The following is a 24896-nucleotide window of genomic DNA, read 5'->3' as shown; positions in this document are numbered from 1 at the left end:
GACGAGTACTTTTTGGCAAGAGAGAGAGAGAGAGAGAGAGAGAGAGAGAGAGAGAGAGAGAGAGAGAGAGAGAGAGAGAGAGAGAGAGAAAGGTCTATATATTATACTAAGCCCAGATGTGCATCACTATCCAGATTTCAACTTTAGCCTGATTACTCATGTTTCATCACTGTCATTGTATTTTTAGCGTAGTCTGTCCATCAGTGTCACCTGTATACACATTTATACATTGATATACCAATGCAACTTCTATACAGTTGTCATCACCACCAATTGTCAAACTTGTACATTGATATACAGTATTTTTATAATTGTACCCACATCACTTTATATGTATCGGGAAATGTACATAATATCGTAGGGTTAAGTAGATAATAATAATAATAATAATAATAATAATAATAATAATAATAATAATAATAATAATAATAATAATAATAATGACAACAACAATAATAACAAATAACTGAGCCCTTGAATATGTGTAAGTAGGTGAAATAGCTTTGAATATTATATCATAAACCAATAAATATACCTTTAATGTTACGATGGGTCAAGGTACTGGTTCATTAATATAAGCGCTACGTCACCTCGTGCAATGTCAACTGTCAACACCGATGTCAACATGTCAACACACTCACCACTTGCATCATCAACGTGAGAAACAGCCTGGGGTGCGGCACGGCGGAGGAGGAACAGATGCAAAATAGTTTATGTTAGAGCTAATAGAAAACGGGTGGCGGGTGGGTGACTTGCGTAGCGGCCAATCACACTGCTCCTCCCCCTCCAGCCCCTCACCCTCGCCCCACCACGCAACACCACCTCCATGTGAAGGAAGACACTCAATAAAGATTCCCAATTGTACTTATGTTGCTTTATTTGTTGTGCATTGTTGACACCTTCGTTACTGAAAGATACAGGAAAGGAAGAGAACAAGCGCTGCGTTACACAATTAATCAGTAAAAGATCATGGAATTAAAAAGTAAGAAATGTCACTGGTTGGATTAAAAGAGGCACGAACAAAAACATAAACGACGCAAAGAAAGGAAGGAAAGGAAGGGAAGAAGCGCTGCGATATACAAATAATAAATTAGTAAAAGTTGAAGGAAGTGAAAATAAGAAATGTCACTGGCTGTATTTGAAGAAGCACGAAGAAAACGTACAGTAAAAGAAGCAAAGTCAGGTAAGATATACAATAAATCAGTAAGTAAAAGATGAAGGAAATGAAAACAAGAAATGTCACTGGCTGCTTTAGAAGTTCAGAGAGAGAAAAAAAAAGTAAAATAAGCATTATGGTTATAGTATGGAACTGGAAACTTATCTTAAGTGGAGGTGAACTGTAAGAAATAAAGTTGAGTGAGAAAGAAGAAAAATACGGATAAAAGAAAGAGTGTGTGTGTGTGTGTGTGTCCGACGATAGTAAAAACAACACGAAGCTTGGCACATAAGAATAATAAATAAATATCCGGTTGCTGTGACCATCGATGTAGGACAGACAGTTAAATGTAAAGCGGGAGTGTTTTATTATTGGAGGATAACTTTGCTCTCCTTTTGCTCGTGTTTGTTTGTTTGTTTGTTTTCTATTTTTTGTTATTGTTATTATTCAGTGACAACATTAGAAAGTGATAAGTTCAATATTATTTATAATGTTTCACCTTTTATCTCGTATCCGATAAATAGATATAGACTATACTAAATTAAGCTTCCTTTAGGCGTTTAGGGTGTTTTATCTTATATTTTATCTTTTATCTTGTTCTGTGTGGAGTATTTTATAACTGGTCTGCTCGTAGTTTGTTTACGAAGTATTTATAGAACTGCTTTAATCTTCCTTAATAGCCCCCTTTCACCCCACACCTCCATTACCTCCGGTCCACCCTACCTCTCCCCACCCATCCCACCTGCACCTGGCTGCCTACACACACACACACACACACACCTGCACCTCACCTGACCGCCTACCTCCTCCACCCCCTATGGCCTTCCCCACCACCACCACCCTCCTTAAGTCAGGTACAATGAGTTTGTGATATTTGTAGAGGCAGGAGTGGATAAGGAGGATGGGATGGAAGGGAACACGTGATCGCCTCTGTGGCTTGACAGGGAAGCGAGAATATTTGTGTATAGTATAGGATTTCGCAATGAGATACCTTTATTTTCTCTCTCTCTCTCTCTCTCTCTCTCTCTCTCTCTCTCTCTCTCTCTCTCTCTCTCTCTCTCTCTCTCTCTCTCTCTCTCTCTCTCTTCTCCCCCCTTAACGTCAATTCTTAATTTTTCATCTAGTGTCTTTTATTAAGTAGTTTTCAGTAGTATCTTTGAGACTAGATATTTTCTGTTTTATTGTTTGTGTTTCCTGCCCTATCGTATATTCATGTATTTTGTTTGTTGCTTGTTTTTTTTTATTATATTTTCGTGTTTTCAGTTTTTTACGTTATATTCGTATTTTATGTATTGTTTTTTGAGATTAGTCGTGTTTTTTTTCTTATTTGTGACGGTATGGCCATATTATATACATATATACATATATATATATATATATATATATATATATATATATATATATATATATATATATATATATATATATATATATATATATATAGTATATATATATAGTATATTTTATATATAGTATATATATATATATATATATATATATATATATATATATATATATATATATATATATATATATATATATATATATATATATATATATATATATATATATATATATATATATATATATATATATATATATATATATATATATATATATATATATATATATATATATATATATATATATATAGTATATTTTATATATATATATATATATATATATATATATATATATATATATATATATATATATATATATATATATATATATATATATATATATATATATATATATATATATATATATATATATATATATACGAGTATACTAGTATCAATCTCTCTCTCTCTCTCTCTCTCTCTCTCTCTCTCTCTCTCTCTCTCTCTCTCTCTCTCTCTCTCTCTCTCTCTCTCTCTCTCTCTCTCTCTCTCTCTCTCTCTATATATATATATATATATATATATATATATATATATATATATATATATATATATATATATATATATATATATATATATATATATATATATATATATATATATATATATATATATATATATATATATATATATATATATATATATATATATATATATATATATATATATATATATATATATATATATATATATATATATATATATATATATATATATATATATATATATATATATATATATATATATATATATATATATATATATATATATATATATATATATATATATATATATATATATATATATATATATATATATATATATATATATATATATATATATATATATATATATATATATATATGATTATTTTTGTTCCGTATAACTTTGCACGTGGCCTCTGATACTACGTCTGAGGCAATTTAGGTCTAGGATTACGGAATGAATTATATTAGTGCGTATTGTGAACACGTCACTGGCCTCAGAATTAACAGTACAATCAGTGCAGCCGTACTTCCCACACACACACACACACACACACACACCAAGCACACGATGTACCCTGAACCTATGAATGGAAATCAGTGTTTAGGCGGAAAGGTGGGTGTCAATCGCAAATATACGTATAATCAGTGACACAATTTTCTCCCCCTCCTTCCTTAAATGTCTCGCCGTCTGGAGACTGGAGCACGAGGGCAGTGTCGCCAGCAGTGGTGTCTGGAGAGAGAGAGAGAGAGAGAGAGAGAGAGAGAGAGAGAGAGAGAGAGAGCATCACTATGTTTTCGTTCAAGGTTTGCATCCTCAAGGTTATATAACATCAGCTAACACCGCACTCACTTTGGTAATTATAGTAGTAGTGTGTAAAGAGCGGTAGGAAAATTCGGGTTGAAGCAGTAGTGTATCTATTCTCGCGTCTACAGGTCCTTCTGAGAGAGCATACATGCGTAGATATAAACTCACATTTAATTACGCACTAGTTAGGCACAGTATAATATCAGTGAGGTCATTACTTTAGACATTATAGTATAATTTAAACCCGAATACAACAACGAGACAAATTAATACTAAGCCTAAACACACCATGCGTGCTAGTGTTGAAAGTATTACTTGACAGAATGATATGGAACCATGAATCACCGTTCACATTCCTTTTAACCAACACTACATCATACCACGCCACACACCACGTGCCCCAAACCGCATCCTTTCTGAGTCACGTTGATGGTAACGCGACCTCCGGCTATATCCTAGATGTACGAGGACTGGTTGTCATGATGTAGTAAAACATCATTGTACAGTTATAGAGTCATCCGTGTACCTAAAGCATGTCCCCTTTGTCGAGCAAGTCATTCCTGCAAGTCGAAAAGTACAGAGTCATTACTCAAGTGCTAAGTTCCGTATTTAGGAATTTGCGTCTGGTATATTTGTGTTGTCAGTGGTGATAGTGAGCGATAGAGACGTGGAAGGACGGACTAATGGGTAACTGGGGGCTCGGGCAGGACTGACCGAGGTCTGGGAGTGAGGAGAAGCAGAGTCTGTCAGGCATTCAGTAGACCAGACAGTCATGTGACATCGACGTGAGTAGTGTCAGTCCCACCGCCACTAGGTGTTCGTGTTGTACTAAAATTTCAGTGGACTCGTTTCCAGCCTATGTGCTTGAGGGAAAGTTTGCGAGGAGTTATTTAGAAACATAGAGCGAGAAATGGAACGGGACGCCAATGAAATAGTTGCAACTAGTTGAATTTCCGTGTTGATCGTACCCAGGTATCATTTTACACCCGCATGTGGTCACTCATTAAGACAACTTTGATACCCGAACTAGAGTGGTCACTTTATCAATAGTGAAAATACACGTATGATAAAGAAAGTGAGTGAAGCGGTGCAGTCGCTCGCAGCCTCTCACGCCCGTAATCAGCTGGTGGAGGTAAACAAACAGCAACAGCTGACGAAGGGGGACAGGTGAAATAATAACCACTTCTGCATCACCCACACCAGGTAAGGTTTGACTCCTGTAGCCTTATTCTAAACGCCTTGGTGCATCTTTTAGTGGCCCAAAACCAGAGTTTATTATATTAAGAGACAGTGACCTGGATATAGTTAAAGGAGGAAGTTAGAGCACGCCTATACTAGGTTTACATAGCTACAGTAACGAATCATTGTTAGGAGTTGTTCTTTATTCACTGGTTTGTGATTGCATCATTGGACTCCCTCGTGATGTGTAGTAATATCTGTAACTTAGCGAACCACACGTCCTTGGCTCACTGTGCAGAGTAACCAATGTACAGTGTTTTCTTTGTTCTTGACTCACACACACACAAGTTTGTTAGGATTTCCTTGGTTATAAACAACATATATAAATTGCAGAAATCATCTAATCGTATTTTTGTAGCTTTTGACAGCCTTAGTGTGATTAAAGTAGGGTGCTTCTTACATTAGCTGATCTAAATGTGTGTTTATTTGTGCAGTGAGGCTAGGTTAGTCTGGCTGGCGAGGTGGTTCTTGCTTGTATTACTGCTTGCAAAGTTAGGGAAGGGTGTACAGTTCAATAATGATAAAAGATAGTACAAATATTAAATAGTGCTTCAAGTACAAATATTAAATAGTGCTTCAATTGCACATTCATAAAAATCAAATGGAAAAATAATTACATTACAGTGGTGCCTGTTTAACAGCAGAAATTTGTAGAGTAACTATTTTTTATCATATGTATTTATTTAGTTTTTGGTTGTAGGCTACATCAATTGCAATATATATAGGATGCAATAAGGTTATTAAGGGAGACATTGATATGATCATACACACAGTGGTGAGTAGGAGCCATTCTGCTTGTTTGTGTTGTTTGGGGTTCCTTGCCTCATCCTTGTGCTTATTTTGTGTTCATGGTATGTGATTTATCATTTTGATTTTGTTTTATATTTTATTGGCATATGGCATGATAACTTCCCCACCACTCAACAATGCCCAGATAATATGGCCAGATAATATGTTTGTTATCTCCTGTCAATACCCTTGGAAAAGGAACATTGCTTAATCTCACTCCATCCATTGTATAGGGTGTTGCGGCAGTACTGAGGGTTGTTTTTTATATGATTTATCTATATCTGGCTGCAGTTCTATGGTGGGTGGTGATTTTTGAGGTTTTGTGTTGATTTTTTTTTTGTATTATTTAAAGAGATTTAGGAACAGTGCTGTGGTAGAATTGTAGGTGTTTCTTGGGTTCAGGAGTGAATAAAGGTGTCAAGTGTTGGAGATTGCGAAAGAAAATTGCATTAATTTGTAGAATTTATTTTTCATGAGAGAGAGAGAGAGAGAGAGAGAGAGAGAGAGAGAGAGAGAGAGAGAGAGAGAGAGAGAGAGAGAGAGAGAGAGCAAACTAGTTTTTTTTATTCTAGTTATTATATGAAAATTGTTTAATTTGAAAAAAAGGAATGGAGAAGAAAAGAGGAAAATAAGTATCTTATGACCAAAGTGCTGCATGGAGGAGGCAGTAGGCACTTGCCATAATGATAATTACTCCCAGTGAAGTCTAAAGCACTTGATCAGGGGGTGCTGTGAACTTATCATTAAATCCAGCTGTGACCTCACTGAACATTTCGCTTTGTGTTTCACAATATAAAGGGGCAGTCACAGCTGCCCTCTAAAGACAACTCTCTTCCTACACACAAAACTACAAGTATCTAATTACACACACATCCTTCACTCAAAATTCAAAATCATGGCAACTCCTACACCAGCCGCAGAGTCCCCATCTGGGGAGGGGACCACAAATGTCCCCAGGTCTTACTGCTCTTCTGGTATTGACCCTAAGTGTCTCAACACCCCCCCCTCAACTTTTTCTTCATTAATTTCTGCAATATTTGCAGTCTTAGATCTAACTTTCAATCTGTAGAACATAACCTCTCCTCTAATAAACCTCATCTTCTTTTCCTCACTGAAACACAGGTGTCTGAGGCAACTGACAGTAGCCCCCTTTCTGTTCTCTCCTACTTTCTCTATCCTCATTTTCAGTCCAAAGCTGGATGTTGCATTTATGTGCACAATGGCTTAACCTGCTCTCATGCCCACGCTCTTGGATCTTCTGAGTTTTCCACCATCTGGCTATGACTACAGAGTCACTCTCATACTAAATTTATCTGTGCTGTATACCTCTCACCTAACTCCTCTGACCATAAGAAATTCTTTGACTACTTAACTTCCAAAGTGGAGCACATTCTGTCTCACTTCCCTTTTGCAGAGATCTCCATTCTTGGAGACTTCAATGTTCACCACCAACTTTGGCTTTCCTCTCCCTTCACTGACCATCCTGGTGAACTAGCCTTTAACTTTACTATCCTCCATGACCTAGAGCAATTGGCACAACAGCCTACTCGTATTCCTGACCATCTTGGAGATATGCTCAACATTCTTGACCTTTTCCTAACCTCTAATCTTTCTGCTTATTCTGTTACCCTCTCTTCTCCGTTGGGCTCTTCTGATCACAATCTCATCTGTATCTTGTCCTATCGCTCCAATCCCTCCTTATGATCCCCCAGAGTGAAGGTGCCTCTGGTGTTTTGCTTCTGCTAGTTGGGGGGACCTGAGGAGGTATTATGCAGATTTTCCTTGGAATGACTACTGCTTCTGTGTCAGAGACCCGTCTCTGTGTGCCAAGTGCATAACAGAGGTGATAGTGTTTGGCATGGAGATGTACATCCCTCAACTCTTTTTCTCAACCTAAACCTTCCAAATTTTGGTTTAACACAGCCTGTTCTCATGCTTTACATGACAGAGAGGTGGCCCACAAAAGGTACCTGAACCTTCCATCACCAGAATGTCATGCACTTTATATTTCTGCCCAGAACCATGCCAAGTCTGTTCTCTAATTAGCCAAAAACTTCTTTAATAAAAAGTGTCAAAATCTTTCAGGATCTAACTCCCCTCGTGACTTCTGGCATCTAGCCAAAAATATCTCCACTAACTTTGTTTCTTCTTTCCCTCCTTTATTTCAACCAGATGGCACCACTGCTATCACATCAATCTCTAAAGCTGAACTCTTTGCTCAGACCTTTGCTAAAAACTCTACCTTGGACAGTTCAGGGCTTGTTCCTCCCTCTCCTCCACCCTATGACTACTTCATGCTACCTATTAAATTTTTTTACAGTGAAGTTTTCCATGCCCTAGCTGGCCCAAACCCTCGAAAGGCTTACGAATCTGATGGGGTCCTTCCTTTTGTTCTTCGAAACTGTGCCTCTGTGCTTGCACCTTGCCTAGTCAAACTCTTTCAGCTTTGTCTGTCTACCTTTCCTTCTTGCTGGAAGTTTGCCTACATTCAGCCTGTTCCTAAAAAGAGTGACCATTCTAATCCCTCAAACTACCATCCTATTGCTTTAATTTCCTGCCCATTTAAAGTTTTTTAATCTATCCTCAACAGGAAGATTCTTAAACATCTATCACTTCACAACCTTCTATCTGATTGCCAGTATGAGTTCTGTCAAAGCTGCTCTACTGGTGATCTGGCTTTCCTTACTGAGTCTTGGTCATCCTCTTTTTAGAGATTTTGGTGGAACTTTCAGTGTTGCCTTAGACATATCAAAAGCTTTTGATAGAGTCTGGCACAAAGCTTTGATTTCCAAACTACCCTTCTATCTATTCTATCTATCTTCTATCAAACTACGGCTTCTATCCTTCTCTCTGTAACTTCATCTCAAGTTTCCTTTCTGACTGTTCTATTGCTGCTGTGGTAGACAGTCACTGTTCTTCTCCTAAATCTATTAACAGTGGTGTTCCTCAGGGTTCTGTCCTGTCACCCACTCTCTTCCTATTATTCATCAATGATCTTTTAAACCAAACTTCTTACCCTATCCACTCCTACGCTGATGATACCACCCTGCACCTTTCCACGTCTTTTCACAGATGTCTAACCCTTCAGGAAGTAAACAGTTCGTGCAGGGAAACCACAGAACGCCTGAACTTCTGATCCCTCTAAAAATTCTGATTGGGGCAGAGCAAACTTAGTATTGTTCAATGCCTCAAAAACTCAATTCCTCCATCTATCAGTTCAACACAGCCTTCCAGACAACTATCCCCTCTTCTTCAGTGACACTCAACTAGCCCCCTCTTCTACACTGAACATCCTTGGTCTGTCCTTTACGTATAATCTAAGCTGGAAATTCCACATTTCATCTCTAGCTAAAACAGCTTCTATGAAGTTAGGTTCTGAGATGTCTCTGCCAGTTTTCTCACCCTCCCACCCCCTCCCCACCTGCTAAATCTGTACAAGGGCCTTATCCATCCATGGATGGAGTATGCTTCACATGTCTGGTGGGGTTTCACTCATACTGCTCTTCTAGACAGGGTGGAATCAAAAGCTTTTCATCTCATCAACTCCTCTCCTCTAACTGACTCTAACTGACTGTCTTCAGCCTCTTTCTCATCGCTGGTATGTTGCATCTCTTGCTATCTTCTACTGCTATTTTCATGCTAACTGCTCTTCTGATCTTGCTAATGGCTTGTGTCCCCTCCTCCCGCAGCCTCACTGCACAAGACTTTTTTTCTCTCTCTCTCACCCCTATTCTCTTTACCTCTCAAATGCAAGAATTAACCAGTATTCCCAATCATTCATCCCCTTCTCTGGGAAACTCTGGAACTCCCTGCTTTTGTATTTCCACCTTCCTATGACTTGAACTCCTTCAAGAGAGAGGTTTCAAGACACTTATCCTTCAATTTTTTACCACCACTGCAGACTCTATTCAGGACTGACATCTCAGTGGGCTTTTTTTATTAGATTTTTGTTGCCCTTTGCTGGTGTTCCTCTTATCTAAAAAAAAAAGGATAGGTATGTGGATATTTGTTGTATTCTGTATTCTCAGTCCATTTTTAGAATCTACAAAATTAATACCATTTATATTTCTTAATATATTCAACTGTGGAATCTTTGTGTGCAAGCACTCATTGTTCAGTGCATCTTCATACATGAAGCTGTGTTAATTTCATACATTTCAAACAGTTAATTTTCAGCAATTGTAATTAATACTTAGTAAGGAAGACACACATGATGCCAGCCTCACATTGATTCATGTAATAATATTGAGTAATCAAGATTATCTTCATACACACATATATACAAAACATAACACATATCATACCACAAGTACAATCAGAAATATATGTAGAAAAGTAATAACATTTGTGAAAACTGAGATATAAATGCACTAAAACTAAACAGAGGAAACTGAAAAAAGATGTCAGTGGCTGCAATTGAAATTGAACACCCCAGTAGCAGGACACAAGTGTGATGTATTGATTGAACCACAAGTGATCACTAAAGGCCCTGCTGGAGTGGTTGTCATGAATACAAGAAGCATAGGTAAGAGGAGATAAAATGATGCATACTAGATGAGGGTTGGTGAAGGTGAGTTGTGAAAGTATCCTCACTGTACTACAGCAAAGTTTCTATAGCCAAATCCATTTTAACATTGTGTCAGTGGCAGCCTTAGCAGATATTTTTTTCCATTATTGTGTGCCCTTGGCCAACCTTCATGGTTAAAAGGGCATGTATCAGTACTCATAGTGTTTTAAAGAAATGTTAGCCATCTCTATGACTTTACCTGTATCATGTGTACACTATTGTTACTATAGTGAATGAGTTCTTAAAAACACAATAACACATTTCATCTTTATCATTTTGTTTAATGTCTGTTTTCCTTTATGAACTTCAGTGCCTTATAAGTCTCTTTTACTACATTTGTCTAGGAATTTTGCTGGAATGACCTAGAATAAATTAATAATTATAATAAAGATGTGTGGAAAAGTTTAGGGAGGCTGTCTTTCAGTGGAAGCATAGAGATTGATATTAATTAGGTAAATTGATGGTCAAATCAGGATATTAATTAGGCAAGTTGAGGGTCAGGTTCTTCACATAATCAAGCAAAGAAATAAGTCTATATATTGATTTCATTATCTTTGTTTTCAGGACCTGCCATCACACTGGTGCTCAGTCTACCTTTGTTCCCATCCTGACAACAACACTGCCCAAGATGCCTGTGGTTGAAGAGGACATGGAGGCAATCCTTCCTGAGGGTGAGAGAGAGAGAGAGAGAGAGAGAGAGAGAGAGAGAGAGAGAGAGAGAGAGAGAGAGAGAGAGAGAGAGAGAGAGAGAGAGAGAGAGAGAGATGTAATCCTTGTGTATGGTGAGCAGAACTCATAATTGACAACCTAAGTTCATTCACAACTAACACTTTTCAATAATACATGTGCACAAGGCAAATATAAATACTTGTTGTTTATTTTAGTGTAAAGATGCAGTCTTCTAAAGGACCTTGATATTGATGAGAGAGAAATTCATGAGAGGAATCAGCTAAGGATCAGACCTCTTATATGACACTCAGTGCACACTTGCTGCAAATGAGAACTTAATGATCATGCTGCTCCAAGTGAAATTCAATCTTATTCTTGACTGGTTTTATGGCCACTGCTTGTGTATCGAAAAGGTGATGATTGTTACATCTTTAAGAACAAAACAATAATAAATTATTAAACAGTTTAGTATATAAAAATGTGAATGTTCAAGGTAGTGAGAGGTAAAATTGGCAGTATATGCCTGACATTTATTTTGTCACTGGTAAGAAAAATACAGATAAATATCTAACTTCCTCCCATGAGATTCTCTAACTACTATGCCAAGGAGTGATACCTATCTCTGTTCCTCCCTACTTTCCTTGGTTAATGACCAGGAAAGGGGAGCCTAAACTAGCCAAATCTGGGAGAGGGAAAAACTGGGAATCTTATTTGGCAACTGAGGGTGGTGGTGGATGGTAAAGGAGATGGTGGGGGTCACTGTGGTGCAGTTCCCAGTGTGAGGGAGGTTGGCAGGCTGCATCACTGCAAGCAAGTGTCAAAACAGCTGACCATAGATTGGCATTGCCACTGGCTTCTAAACACTGGTGGTGGACACTGGTCATGGACTCTAGCCTCCCTCTGCTGCTGCAATCAGGTTTGCATTAAAAAAAAAGCCTAAGCTTTTTTTTTTCATATCAAAATTCAGTTCTATATAATTTTGATAAATAAGGTTTATATATATATATATATATATATATATATATATATATATATATATATATATATATATATATATATATATATATATATATATATATATATATTTATATATATATATGTACATATACATAAAAAAATGTAAAAGTAATCAAGCCTGACTTGTTCATTTCCATTACGATACAAGTTAACACAGGCTTTGTCCAACTGGATCAGCCTGTATCTGCATGACCTAAACAAGCATCTGTTCATTAATAGAACATGTCAAAATCTTTCAAGATCTAACTCCCCTCATGACTTCTGGCACTTATCCAAAAACATTTCCAATAACTTTGCTACTTCATCTTTCCCTCATTTATTTTAACCTGATGGCACCACTGCCATCTCATCAATTTTTAAAGCTGAACTCTTTGCTCAAACCTTTCCCAAAAACTTTACCTTGGATGATTCAGGGCTTGTTCCTCCCTCTCCTCCACCCTCCAACTACTTCGTGCTATCCATTAGAATCCTTCGCAGTAATGTTTTCCGTGCCTAGACCCTCGGAAAGCTCATGGACCTGATGGGGTCCCTCCTATTATTCTCTGAATGTGTGTGTCCATGATTGCACCTTGCCTAGTCAAACTCTTTCAACCGTCTATCAACATCTACTTTTCCTTCTTGCTTGAAGTTCACCTACATCCAGCCTATTCCTAAAAAGGGTGACCATTCTAATCTCTCAAACTATCGTCCTATTGCTTGGATTTCCTATCTATCAAAAGTTTTGAATCTAACCTCAACAGGAAGATTATTAAACATCTATCACTTCACAGCCTTCTATCTGATCTCAAGGCCACTCTACTGGTGATCTTCTGGCTTTCTTTACTGAGTCTTGGTCATCCTCTTTTAGGGATTTTGTTGAAACTTTTGCTGTTGGCTTAGGCTTCAAATGGAGTTTGACACAAAGCTTTGATTTCCAAACTACCCTCCTATGGCTTATATCTTTCTCTCTGTAACTTCATATCAAGTTTCCTTTCTGACCATTTTGTTGCTACTGTGGTAGATGGTCACTGTACCTCTTCTAAATCTATTAACAGTGGTGTTCCTCAGGGTTCTATCCTATAACCCACTCTCTTCCTATTATTCATCAATGATCTAAACCAAACTTCTTGTCCTATCCACTTCTATGCTGATGATACCATCCTGCCCATAAGAATCAATATAAAATGGATTAATCAGTTCTCAGTCACCTGTCTACACTGTTTTAGCGGCTTATGACAGACACTCCCACAGCCAAGATGGGTGCTTCACAACATTTGCAGCTTATAAATTATTTATCCAGAAAATATGTATTATATGGACTTAGTGACTCGGAATTCATCAGAAGATACTGTTTAGACCAATCTAGTGAGGGAAGCCTTACAGAAAGACACAGAGAGGAGGAACCACTTACCACCAAAATAAAGGTGATCATAACATTTAGACATCTTGCTGCTGGGAAAAGCTATTGGAAGAATGCATTTGTGCAGTAGTGATGGTGTTGGGTGTCATCAAGAGAGCCACAGGTGGCTCGGGATTACTCTTGAGTGCTTAAAACTGTTTGTTTAACAACATTGAGGCTTTTCAATGGGATCATATTTACCTTATTTCAAAGACTGAATTATTGTCTTACCCTCTGTGTCTCTCCTTCAAATATATAAAATCTAATTAGATACTTATAGAAACTATAGATTAGTAATAAACAGCAGCTTTTGTTATGTCCTTTAATATTTGAAATCAAGTAACTTTGTCCTAGAACAAAATTATTGTACTACAACCAAAGCAATAATGAGTTCAAAATTTTGTTTGAAAACCAATTTGTTCGAAAAGGGAGGGATTCGGTAACCGAGGTTCCACTGTACTTACACTGCTGTCCCCACAGATCATCCCGAGTCACAAGTAATGCTGTCCAGTGTGGAGGTGAAGGTGTACAAGCGGAGGTGGTGGATCCTCTTCCTCTTTGCTGGGATGGGCTTCATGCAGGTGTGTGAGGATTCTGGCCTTGCTGACTTTAACTGTTACTTATGAAGCTGGCCAACTTTACATGCAATCTCTTCTAGTTACATAGTTGTCCTTGTTTCTCTATAAGCCTGCCTCTAGAGGAGAGTTTAATGTGTTGGATAGATAGCAGTGAAGAATGTAAGTGTTCTTGACTGAGAATTTAATCTTAGTGAGTCATGTGTGTTTTCCATTAAGAGTACCTTGTCTCAGTGGTTTTGTCAGTTATCATCTACTATCAGAACAATTGATGATGATTATTAGAAATAATGTGATTGTTCATGATGTGAGTCCATTCATTGATGTAGCAACAAGGAATATGAAAGATAAGGTGGTGGGTGATAGGAAAGGTCATTGAGGATGATAATGTGAGAAGAGCAATAAGTAAAAAATAAAAAATGGTTTAGTCATTTCCACTTACATATGCTTCTCACTCTTAATTCTGGAACAATGAGACACATAAGCCTAACACAATGATTATGCTTTTATTATCCCTTCTTCCTGTTAATAAGGGAAATAGTGACATTATTTTGAAAAGGCCAATAAAAAAAGTAAGATTTTTAAAGATTAAAAGATAGACTTCTCACTTCTCAGCTGCCATTCAGGTGTTAGAGAAGTACATGTGTGCTGTAGGAGTTAAGTGATGGAGTGCAGGAAACGCTTGATGCAAAGGAGTATTTATGGGGCAAGGCCATTTTGTTACTCAGGAAAATTCACTATATCTGATGGTCGCTGTGAGATCTTTGAGAAAACTTGGGTTGTTACATAAAGGAAGTCTTTATTCATAGTTTTGCCAGCTTTCTTCTACATTTATCAAAAGGTAGTTTGTCATGTGCATTGGTTGTGCAGGAAGCTCTGTGGGCTTGTTATTTTCACTTATGATGAGAGTTCAAATGTGAGCCCTCCTTGAGAGGCTTAGAGCATTCATCATATCCAAAATTTTTGGATGAGAATGATTGGAAATATGTTAGTATGTTTTATATAGGGACTGCTATGTGTAGGCATGGTGACTTGCAGTTTCCCTTATTTTGTTATTTTCTTATGTTCTAAGATTCACAATGTCTTGGTTTGCTATATTGATATTGAAAGATTTGTTATTCTTCCAGTGTGCTGTGTGGAATACATGGGGGCCAATCACAGCCTCAGTAAAGGCAGCATACCCCAAGTGGGATGATGCAGAGATAGCCCTGCTGTCCATGTGGGGCACCATCACCATGATCACAGGGCTCATCCCCATGACCATCCTGCTGCAGTCCAAAGGTGAGTCAGGCAGAGAAGAAGGGACATAGGGCTTCTCTAAAGTAAAACATTGATTTAAGATATGAGATAAACCAAGGAAAGTTTATAAATAATCATCCTTTTTGCAATAGCACAAATTAAACCAAACTACACAAATTCTACTGAGTGAGAGCGAAAGTTAGAGTAATGGTGATGATGAAATGACTGTGAGAGTAAGAGCTGAAAAGAAGATGAAAAATAAGGTTGAGGAGAACAGATGATAGGAAATATGAGTAAAATTGGGAAGATGAAAGAGTGAAGAAAAGGCAGTGGTGAGAATAAAGAGTGATGATGGAAGTAAGAGCAAGGATGAAGGAAGGATGGTAGTGAGATCAAGTACTGAAGGGAATTTTAAGAGAGAGTGTCTTGGCAAGAGTGAGGATGTCAATTAATGACAGAAAAGAATGAGATTAGGGGTAAGATGGTGGAAGGTAAGAGTATGATAGATAAAGCATTACATTACCTATTTCAAATAAACAAGTCTTGTTGGAGAGCCAGTCAATAAACCATTTCATTGTTGAAAAAGCTGAACCACATAAGCTTAATATGTTTGTAGTGCATTTGTTGCCATGTCATGTAGATCATATCAAACATCCACATGTGTCTGCAAACTAGTTTCATTTTTTATTTTCTTTATTTATTTTCTTTATTTAACTTCTTTTTGAAGGAAGCAAATTAATTTTTATCAGTATATTTTTAGCACTTGGTCTCCTTCAAATACACACAAAAATAGAAAATAGAAAATGAAATAAATAAATAAAATGAAAAGATATATAACTATGTAAATCCTTTCAGGTATTCGTGTGAGTTTGCTGGTCACTGCTGCCTTGTTGTCCATGGGCACAGGAATAAGATGTTTCTCCACACAGGAACAGGCATTCACAGTGTGAGTCAAGAGTGATGTGCTGAGTGCTTCTGGCCCATGCGTGTGGTGGGATGTGTTGTGTTCAAGTTGCTGGCAAACACAGTCATCATTATTTTGTTTCATGTCTTTGTTTTCCTGTATGAGACTGGACAGCAAACATACAGAAAATGGCTAAAATTCATTACTGTTCCATAGAAAGTCTATAAATAATCAACCTTATGCAATACAAATTAAACCAAATTGTACATATTCTACCAAATGCCACACACATCATTGCTTTAGTAATATCCTGTTCAGATGATGTGACCTGACCTGTATTCCTTCCCTTGCCAAACAATAACCTCTTCCAGTGATGTGACCTGACCTTTCTTGACCACCCACAGCCTGGCCCACATAGGAGCTGTATTGAATGGCTTTGCTGGAATCATCATCGGTGCCGCTCCCTCGTTGCTCTCCTCCAGGTGGTTCCCTCACAATGAGCGTACTACTGCCACTGGTACGCAGGTTTGATCATTGAGTGTGTCTGTATATGTTTTGAAGATGATTGAGTGTGTGTTTATATACATTTTAAAGATCATTGGGTCTATGTTTGTATGTTTTGAAGATCTTTAAGTGTGCTTGTGTATGTATGTAATCTTGCTTAGTTGTATACAGGACCTGAACTGCCCCTGTATATGTCTGTCTCCTTATTTTGTCCCTGTACTTGTCCAGTTTTTCCATAATTTGATGTCTGTTACTTGCCTCTGTCACCTCTGTGCTTATTTTTGGCAATGTGTTAGCTACACCTGTATGTTTCTGTCTGTGTATCTTGTCTCTCTATTCTTTATTTTTCAAGTTTTTCTAGTAGTTGATGTAAGTTCCTTGTCTCTGTTGCCTCATCTTGTAGTTTATTTTCAGTTTATGTGTGTGTGTGTGTGTGTGTGTGTTTTAAATTTCATATGGTTTCTAGTCAATGCAGAAAAGTTCAGTATTGATTATTGGTATTCCATGAAATGGAACAGTAACCTTATTAGAGCTTCTATCTTGGCCTTCTCTCTGGTGTCATTAACTTTGTATGCCTTATCTGTTTCATTGGTATATCTTATCTATTTCATTGGTATTATGTTATCTATTTCATTATTTCCCTTGTATTTTATGCCTTATTCTTTTAGATTTATCTTTCCTCCTTCATTTTTACTATATTTTTTTTTTCTCTGGTTTTCATTATCTTTCCTTGTTAAACTATGTTTTTCTTTTAGTTCATATTTACCATGCCCCTCTCTCTTAGTAACTTTTTCCCTTTTACATTTAGATATCCTCTTTTATTTTGTTTGTAATTACTTTCCCCTTTTACACTTCCTTCTTCAAGTACTGTATTTAACATGTTTTTTTATTTCATACTCATTCCATTTTTTACTTTCATTACATTTGACATCATTATATCTTCAGATATAATGATGTGAAATATACCTTTAGATCTCTGTTCTTTATATCTTTAGATCTCTGTTCCTCCACCTCACACTTCTCCAGCTCTGGTTAGTCCTTTTGGCCCTCTTCCCTGGGGACTGGCACCTCGATGGGTAATTTTTTTATATAGGTATTTATATGAATTTTGTTGTCTTTGGCCAGTATTACATGATAAAAGAGCAAAAAATGTCAATCTCTCCTCAGGTATTGGGTGTACCTTCAGTCAGCTTGGCTATGTAGGTACTTCTTCCTGAGTCCTTTAATTTGTCTCCTCATGTCTCTGTTCCTCCTGCCCTCACATGCTCATCTCCCCTCAGGGATTGGGTGCACCTTCAACCAGCTAGGCAATGCAGGTGGGTTTTTCCTGGGTCCCTTAATGGTTCACCTGCCTATCAACCAAAGTACTCACCATGGGAACTCCACTGAGGCTGGCCTGGACCCTGAACAGATAGAGGCCCTGAGGATGAGCATTCGGGACTACATGTGGATCAGTGAGTCACTTGTCTGTCATTTTTGGGATTTTGGTGATTCACTGTCTTGTGGATTAGTGAGTCATTTGGTGGTTGAGTTTGTGATGGGGTGACTCACAGGAACTTGTGGATTGTAGGTCAGGAGTGAAAATGTTGTGTAGGAGTTTGGACATAAGAAAGTAGAGAGTGCTATCTAGAGACTGCAGAAGACAGGTTACCTACACAAGGGGGTTATTGAGCCTATTATCATTATAATTAATGATTTTATTATTATTATTATTATTATTATTATTATTATTATTATCATTATTATTATTATTATTATTATTATTATTATTATTATTATTATTATTATTATTGTTATTATTATTATTATTATTATTATTATTATTATTATTGAAAGTAAATGATAGGTCCACAAGATTGTCCCATTCCATCAGGGACAGATGGGCCTGAGAGTGAATGTGTGGTGGTTTGTCTGGGCCACCCCATGTGGGACTGCAAGCCTGGTATGTAGATAGATAGGTTGTTATATTGTTATTATTATTATTGTTGTTGTTGTTGTTGTTGTTGTTGTTGTTGTTGTTGTTGTTATTGTTATTATTATTGAAAGTAAATGGAGTAACTATGAATGTGAGGCATAGTTACTAAGAGAGTTGCCATCTCCTTGCGGTCACACTGGATCTTCAGGTCTTGGGTCCTCCGCCACCCCAGGCTGTTCAGCTGTCCCAAAGTACTAAGTAGCACTCTCCCTCCTGGTACCGGGCGGACTAGGGGTAGCAGTTGTTAAGGAAGGCACTTATTTTAACTCTCCATCAAATTCAATGGAGGGTGCAACTGCCCCGGGTGCACCCTGGCACGACTCACCCACGTGCCCAACCTGCCACATCACATTTGCCACTTACAGGGGTAGATGTGTATATGAGCATGTCAAACACCCTGAAAGTTTCCACAGTGCTGAGGCTGCTTGACTGGATGCTCGTCCTAAGGCCCGGTGGGACCTGGAAGAGGTTCGCCTCATGCTGGCTTTCAAAAAGGACTATCTAGGGGAGCAGGAGCTCAATGACTGGATACACGCTCTGGTGTTGCCTCACCGAACACTTGAGGCTATAAAGGGAAAGTGGAAGCAGCCGGCATATAGGACTCTGCTTGCAGAGTCTGTTGCCATGCTTCCCATCCCAACACCTGTGGGGGAACTGGCTTCTGGACTGGTGGCCCCTCCTCAGCAACCACTCTCTCTCCAGTAGCCTCCACATTGGCTCAAAGGGAGAGAGCGACATTGGTCGTGGAACTACTTCCACCCATGGAGGACCCAACTCAAGCCATATGGTGAGAGTTAGAGGCCATCCTTGAGGTGGAGGTTCCTAGTGACACTGCTGATATCCAGAGACAGCTGGATGACTGGTCTCCTCCCTCTCCCTCGGTTCACCCAAGGCCCGAGAAGAGCCTACTGGTTCCAAAGGATGCAAGGGGGAGGAGGTAGATAGAGTATGCCCGATTCCAGTCTGCCTGGAAGAGGAATAGAGGTCTTGCGACTAGGAGGGTAGTCGCAGGGCAGAGCTGGCTTGTGAATAAGGGGCCAAAGCTGTAGGAAACTTCCAACTATTGGCAATCCCTCTTTGCTAGGCCTAGCCCACCCCCAGTCCCAGGGAACATCTCTCCAGCAAGAGAGTTGGTTGAAGGAGCAATCTGGGCACCTATCTCAGAGGGGGATGTGAAGGCAGTGCTCCAGGCCACTGATGCTGGAACAGCCAGGGATTTAGATGAGTGGTCCAGGGCCGATGTCAAGGCCGTTGGTCTAGTAAAGCTAAGGTGGCTATTTAACACTGTCTTGTGTCTAGGCCAGACACCTGTCAGCTGGACCCAGGACCAGTCAGTACTTCTGAAGGTTGACGAGCCTACCAGTCCATCAGACTTGACAATCACAAAGATTTTGATGAGAATTGCCCATCAGGTGCTTGCCAAAAGAGTGGCTACCCATGTCCTCCTTCCCCAGAGACAGAGGGCCTTTAAGGTGGAGGAAGGCTGCGCTGCCAACTTGTTATTGGTACATGAAAGCGAAGGTCGAGTTCAAGCCCCTCTGTCTGGCGTTCCTGGACTTCAGGAAAGCCTTTGACTGTGTGGGACACCTTGCCATCAGGATGGCTTGCCTGCGGTGGGGTTTGGGGAAGAGATTCACTGCCTACTTGGGGAATATACTTCCACAAGCCTATACCAATCTAGACGACATCAGGGTGCCAATAACCAGAGGTGTCATCCACTGTCACCACTGCTCTTTAATGTGACCCTTGACTGGACCTTGTCTGCTGCCCCTGAGGAAGTCTGCGTTGATCTAGGCAGAACTCATTTCTGTTATTTGGCCTTCGCCAACGATGTGGTGCTGCTTGTATATAGCCCAGTTGGAACGAGTTCTCATTGTTTACAATGAGTTGGAGGGGGGGGTCCTTGCCTTCCCTTCCGTGAACACCTGGGCCAGCCTAGGACTACCTAAATCAGCCCTGAAGCTGATGGTGGTTCATGGGCTGGAGGGAGGGGTAAGGATATATCAATGTCACCTCCAGACCTCAGGGGCGAGAATGCGGCAAGCATGGTGGGCGCTCACCCGGTTGAGGGATAGAGGGCCGCACCCTTGCAGGGCTTTCAAGGCTAGAGCCCTGCCCAATACACATAGATGATCACCTGTCCATACAGTAGCTTATGTTTGTAATGATACCCCATAAAAAGTGTTACATTATTTAGCAGTCCATTTTTAGTATTTTTATCTTTTTATTTTTATTGGTACTGGAGAGCATTATATGTGTCATGTCAGAAGCAGGAATGGACTGAGGTGTTGCTGAGGCTGATGGTGGCTATAATGCTTGCAGGTTTTGGCATTTGTGGATCTCTGTTCCTTGGAGTCATTGCTTACTTCCCCGAGAAGCCAAAGAAACCTCCTTCCCTCACTTCCTTCATGCATGAGAAACCCGCACCACTTGCCAAGGACCTTAAGATGCTGCTCAGGTTAGTTGTGTCATTCTTTACTTCATCATCATTGTCATAATTTTTTTTAGCATTATTTTCTCTTCTCAGGTTTGGCAGCTACCAGATTTTACCAAGCCAAGAAAGTGCATGAATTTTTTGTCATCTTTGGTCATGTGCAAGTACTGAAGTTTGGAATGTAAAACATGAATGCACAGGAGGAAAGTGACTGACTCTCTAGGGTGTGTTATGAAAGGAGGAACAATAGGCATTAAAATAAAGAAAGGAATGCATTATGAAAATTTTATTAACAATTGATTCTGCAAATGAAACTTTAGTGTGGAATAGAAGACACTGATTGAAGATCCAAGTGGTTGAAATGAGTTAACTTTAAAAATGCTTGTGGTATGAGAAGAATGAAAGCAGTGAACTTTAAAAATGCTTATGGTATGAGAAGAATGAAAGCAGTGGATATTCTTAACAGACTTGCCATGTGGAGTGGTTGAAGGATCATGAACATCATTGTTAGTCATATGAAGAGGATGGCAGAGAGTGTATGAGTATGATAGGTGCAGTAGGTGCATGAAGACGAATGCTGATGAATTGAGAGGACAGGGCTGGAGTACATCAGATGAAGGGCAGAAGGAATGAAATAGAGTATGCAATGGCAGGAGTAGATGGGAGGACAGCAGGGCTACAGTAGAGTGTGTAAGAGAAAGGTAAAGGAGAGGACTAGAGCTTGCAAGGACAGGAAAAAATGGGAGGATGGAAGAGCTATAGTATGTAAGAGAAAGGAGAGAAAGGAGAAGATAGGAGTAGAGCTTGCAAGTACAGGAAAAATAAGGGAGGATGTGAGGGCTGTAATATATAAGAAAAAGGAGAATAATAAGAGTAGAGTTTGCAAGGACAGATTAATGGATACTTGTGTTATGATAATTTCTGTAGTGGCTGTGTTACTTAAGGATAACTTATCAGTTATATATTCCTCTTCCTTTCTTCTCCCTTGTTTCCCACTTTGTAGCTTTCTTCGTATCTTTGTATCTCTCCCTTTGTCTTATTTACTTGTGCTTCATTTAGTATTCTTGTGTCACTTACTTATATTTAAGTACTTCCTTCTTTTTTAGTTTATGCATCTCTAATTCACATAACCTCACATTGACTCTCACTGTCTCGGCAGCAACAAAAACATCTGGCTGCTTGTGGTGCCCTATGCCATCACCCTGGGCATCAACGTGGCATGGTCCAGCGTGCTTGACATCAATGTGGCACCCTTTGGCATTGACCAGGCAAGTAATCTCATGTGTTATTTGTTTATTTATATATTTATTATTTTGTTTTAGCTGTAATGGCTTGATACCTCAGCTTTTCATTAGTACTTTGTTTTTTTCTATTTGAGCATGTTATTTACTCCATCTTATGTCCTTACTCCCTCTCCTAGAACAAAGCTGTAGTACCTTTTTTTTTTTCTCATTTAATTTCCTCCATCTCATGCCCTCACTCCCTCCCAAAAGACAAGGCCATAGTACTTTTTCATTTCAACATCTAAATTCCTCCATCTCACATCCTTGCACCCTCCTGCAGGACAAAGTCATAGTTCCTAGTGACTTTTTATTTCGGCATTTCATTTCCTTCATCTCACATTCTCACTCCCTACCCAGAATGATGCCAGCTGGATGGGGGTGTACGTGACCTGTGGGGGAGTGTTCATGGCTATCATTGCCTCGCGCTTCTCAGACATCCTCTTTGGTTACATGAAGCTGACCATCATTTCCCTCATGGTGGTGGCAACAGCTGGCTATACTTGGTTCCTACTCCTCATGAATCAGTGCCTGCCATTCAGCAAAGGTGAGAGACACCAACTGACAGAAAGACACGTGGACAGACAGACAGACGAAGAAAGTGAAGAACATGTGGATAGATGAAGATATAGGTGGACAGACAGACAGACAGACAGATGAGGAGAGAGAGATCAACTGACTCATAAAGACAGACAAGAAGAGTGAAGGGCAGGTGGGCAGATGAGGAGAGAGACTGACTGACTGACTGACTGATAGACAAGTGGATAGACAGATACAGACAAACATACAAACAGAATGAAAGGAAGATGAATAGAGACAGACATATAAACAGAGAGAGAGAGGGCTTATTTTATCATATTTCTGGTTACAGATTTTTCAAAGCACGAAAACTTACCATGGCAATTAAGAACACAAATGTAAACATTTTCCATGAAGTAATTTAGGTAAAGTTTGAATAGATTAAGTAGACAGAAAAAAAGTAACTTCTTAATATAACACCACATTTATTATATATATTTTATCCCTTATTTCTTGTTTTCCTCTGTCTTTCAACTTTCTTTTGATGTCATCTCCATGCATGCCTTCTAGCACCATTTGTATTTCTTTCATCTCTGTGCTTCTTTTCTGTATCTTCTATCTTACATTTGTCATTATTCCATGCATTCCTTTATCTTAATACTCTCTCACTTTCTTCACACTGTCAACATCTTTTGAAGTATCATAAAAACACACAAATTGATCTAGAAGTAGGAAGAATCGACTTTGAGATACCATTGTCAGAAAGTAAATCTTGGCAGGACACTGATGGTAAGCATGCAAGTCTGACATGTTACTAGTTAGGCCAGGCCATAAGGGGTCCTCAGGGCTTGAATTACTTGTCACTCTTTTTTTCAAGTGCTTACCAATATGAGGAGCATTTTGGATTGGGAGCTTACAAATGGACTTTGGGACTGGCCCTTTGTCCCTCTCTACCACTGCATCATCCTTTCTCTTCCTCCTACAGTTCATAAAGTTGTTTATCTTTGCCTTTCACTACCATTGCATCATCTCTTCTATTTCTCCCTCCTACAGTTCATAAGGTTATTTATTTGCCATTGTCTTTCACTAGTATTGCATCATCCTTCTCTTTCTTCCCCCAGTCCTTTTATTTGCCTTTGTCTTTCATTAGCATTGCATCATCCTTCTCTTTCCTCCTCCCCACAGTCTATAATGTTATTTATTTGCCTTTGTCTTTCACTACCATTGTATCATCCTCTCTCTTTCCTCCTCTTGCAGTCCACAAGAGATTCCCAAGGCCTGAGTTATTTGCCTTTGTCTTTCACTACTGTTGCATCATCCCTTCCCATTCTTCTTCCTACAGTTCAGCTCTTCATCAGCATCATCATCGGAGCTTCCTTCAACTACGCCTGCTCTCCTCTCTTCTTTGAGCTGGCGGTGGAATTGGCTTTTCCTGTGTCTGAGGGAGTGGTGGGCGCCTTCCTCACCATCTGCTGGAACATTGTGGCCGCACTCTTCCTCTTCATCATGCAGACACCTTTCGTCAAAAGTGAGTAAGAGAGGGAGAGAGATTTGTTCTCTTCCTTTACTTGATCATCTCTAGAAGGTTAAGGTCAGTTCAAGGCTGAGAAGAGAAACTGGTTATCTAGGGGACAAGTCAGGTTCAGATGCTGTTTTTAATATCAGGGAAGGAATGTCCAAATACTTCAAGCAGTAAATTAATTACCATTTCATGATGGATCATTATATGCTTGATTACAAAAAGTTTTGTATTCATCATTTGCTATAATATGATGGCCAGATTATTGCTTGAGTGACCTCTGTCAACCAAGAAGCCACCTTTGTATGCAATGATATACACATAAAACCTGTAAGATGCAGATATGAATGTCCTTATACATAAAATAAGCTATTGTCACTGTTAGAAATTATGATGTCTGTTTATCAGAGGATGGAATCATTGTCCTCTCTCCATC

The 24896-nt window shown here is 38.8% G+C and overlaps 1 protein-coding gene across 5 annotated transcripts in view; it reads left to right on the top strand.

Moving 5' to 3' along the window:
- The window catches only part of LOC135091476 (solute carrier family 49 member 4 homolog), a 32998-nt gene that overhangs the window by 4289 nt on the left and 3813 nt on the right, over window positions 1-24896 (top strand). Inside the window, exons 1-12 of one of the 5 annotated variants that reach the window (XM_063989139.1) lie at window positions 4343-4426; window positions 4825-5055; window positions 11012-11118; window positions 13992-14092; window positions 15214-15367; window positions 16181-16271; window positions 16634-16746; window positions 18014-18187; window positions 21031-21166; window positions 22302-22410; window positions 22783-22969; window positions 24284-24469. In XM_063989139.1, the coding sequence (XP_063845209.1) occupies window positions 11076-11118; window positions 13992-14092; window positions 15214-15367; window positions 16181-16271; window positions 16634-16746; window positions 18014-18187; window positions 21031-21166; window positions 22302-22410; window positions 22783-22969; window positions 24284-24469 (1294 nt within the window). In that variant the 5' untranslated portion in view covers window positions 4343-4426; window positions 4825-5055; window positions 11012-11075. Of the gene's footprint in view, window positions 1-4342; window positions 4427-4470; window positions 5056-10191; window positions 10406-11011; window positions 11119-13991; window positions 14093-15213; window positions 15368-16180; window positions 16272-16633; window positions 16747-18013; window positions 18188-21030; window positions 21167-22301; window positions 22411-22782; window positions 22970-24283; window positions 24470-24896 lie in introns of those variants that run through there. The other 4 variants (XM_063989143.1, XM_063989138.1, XM_063989141.1 and 1 more) reach the window with 4 other exon arrangements.

The sequence above is a fragment of the Scylla paramamosain genome, chromosome 37 (genome assembly GCF_035594125.1).
Source record: "Scylla paramamosain isolate STU-SP2022 chromosome 37, ASM3559412v1, whole genome shotgun sequence".
NCBI classification, from domain to species: Eukaryota; Metazoa; Arthropoda; class Malacostraca; order Decapoda; family Portunidae; genus Scylla; species Scylla paramamosain.
Note: the sequence above shows the minus strand (reverse complement) of the source record. Positions and strands in the feature narration are given on the sequence as shown.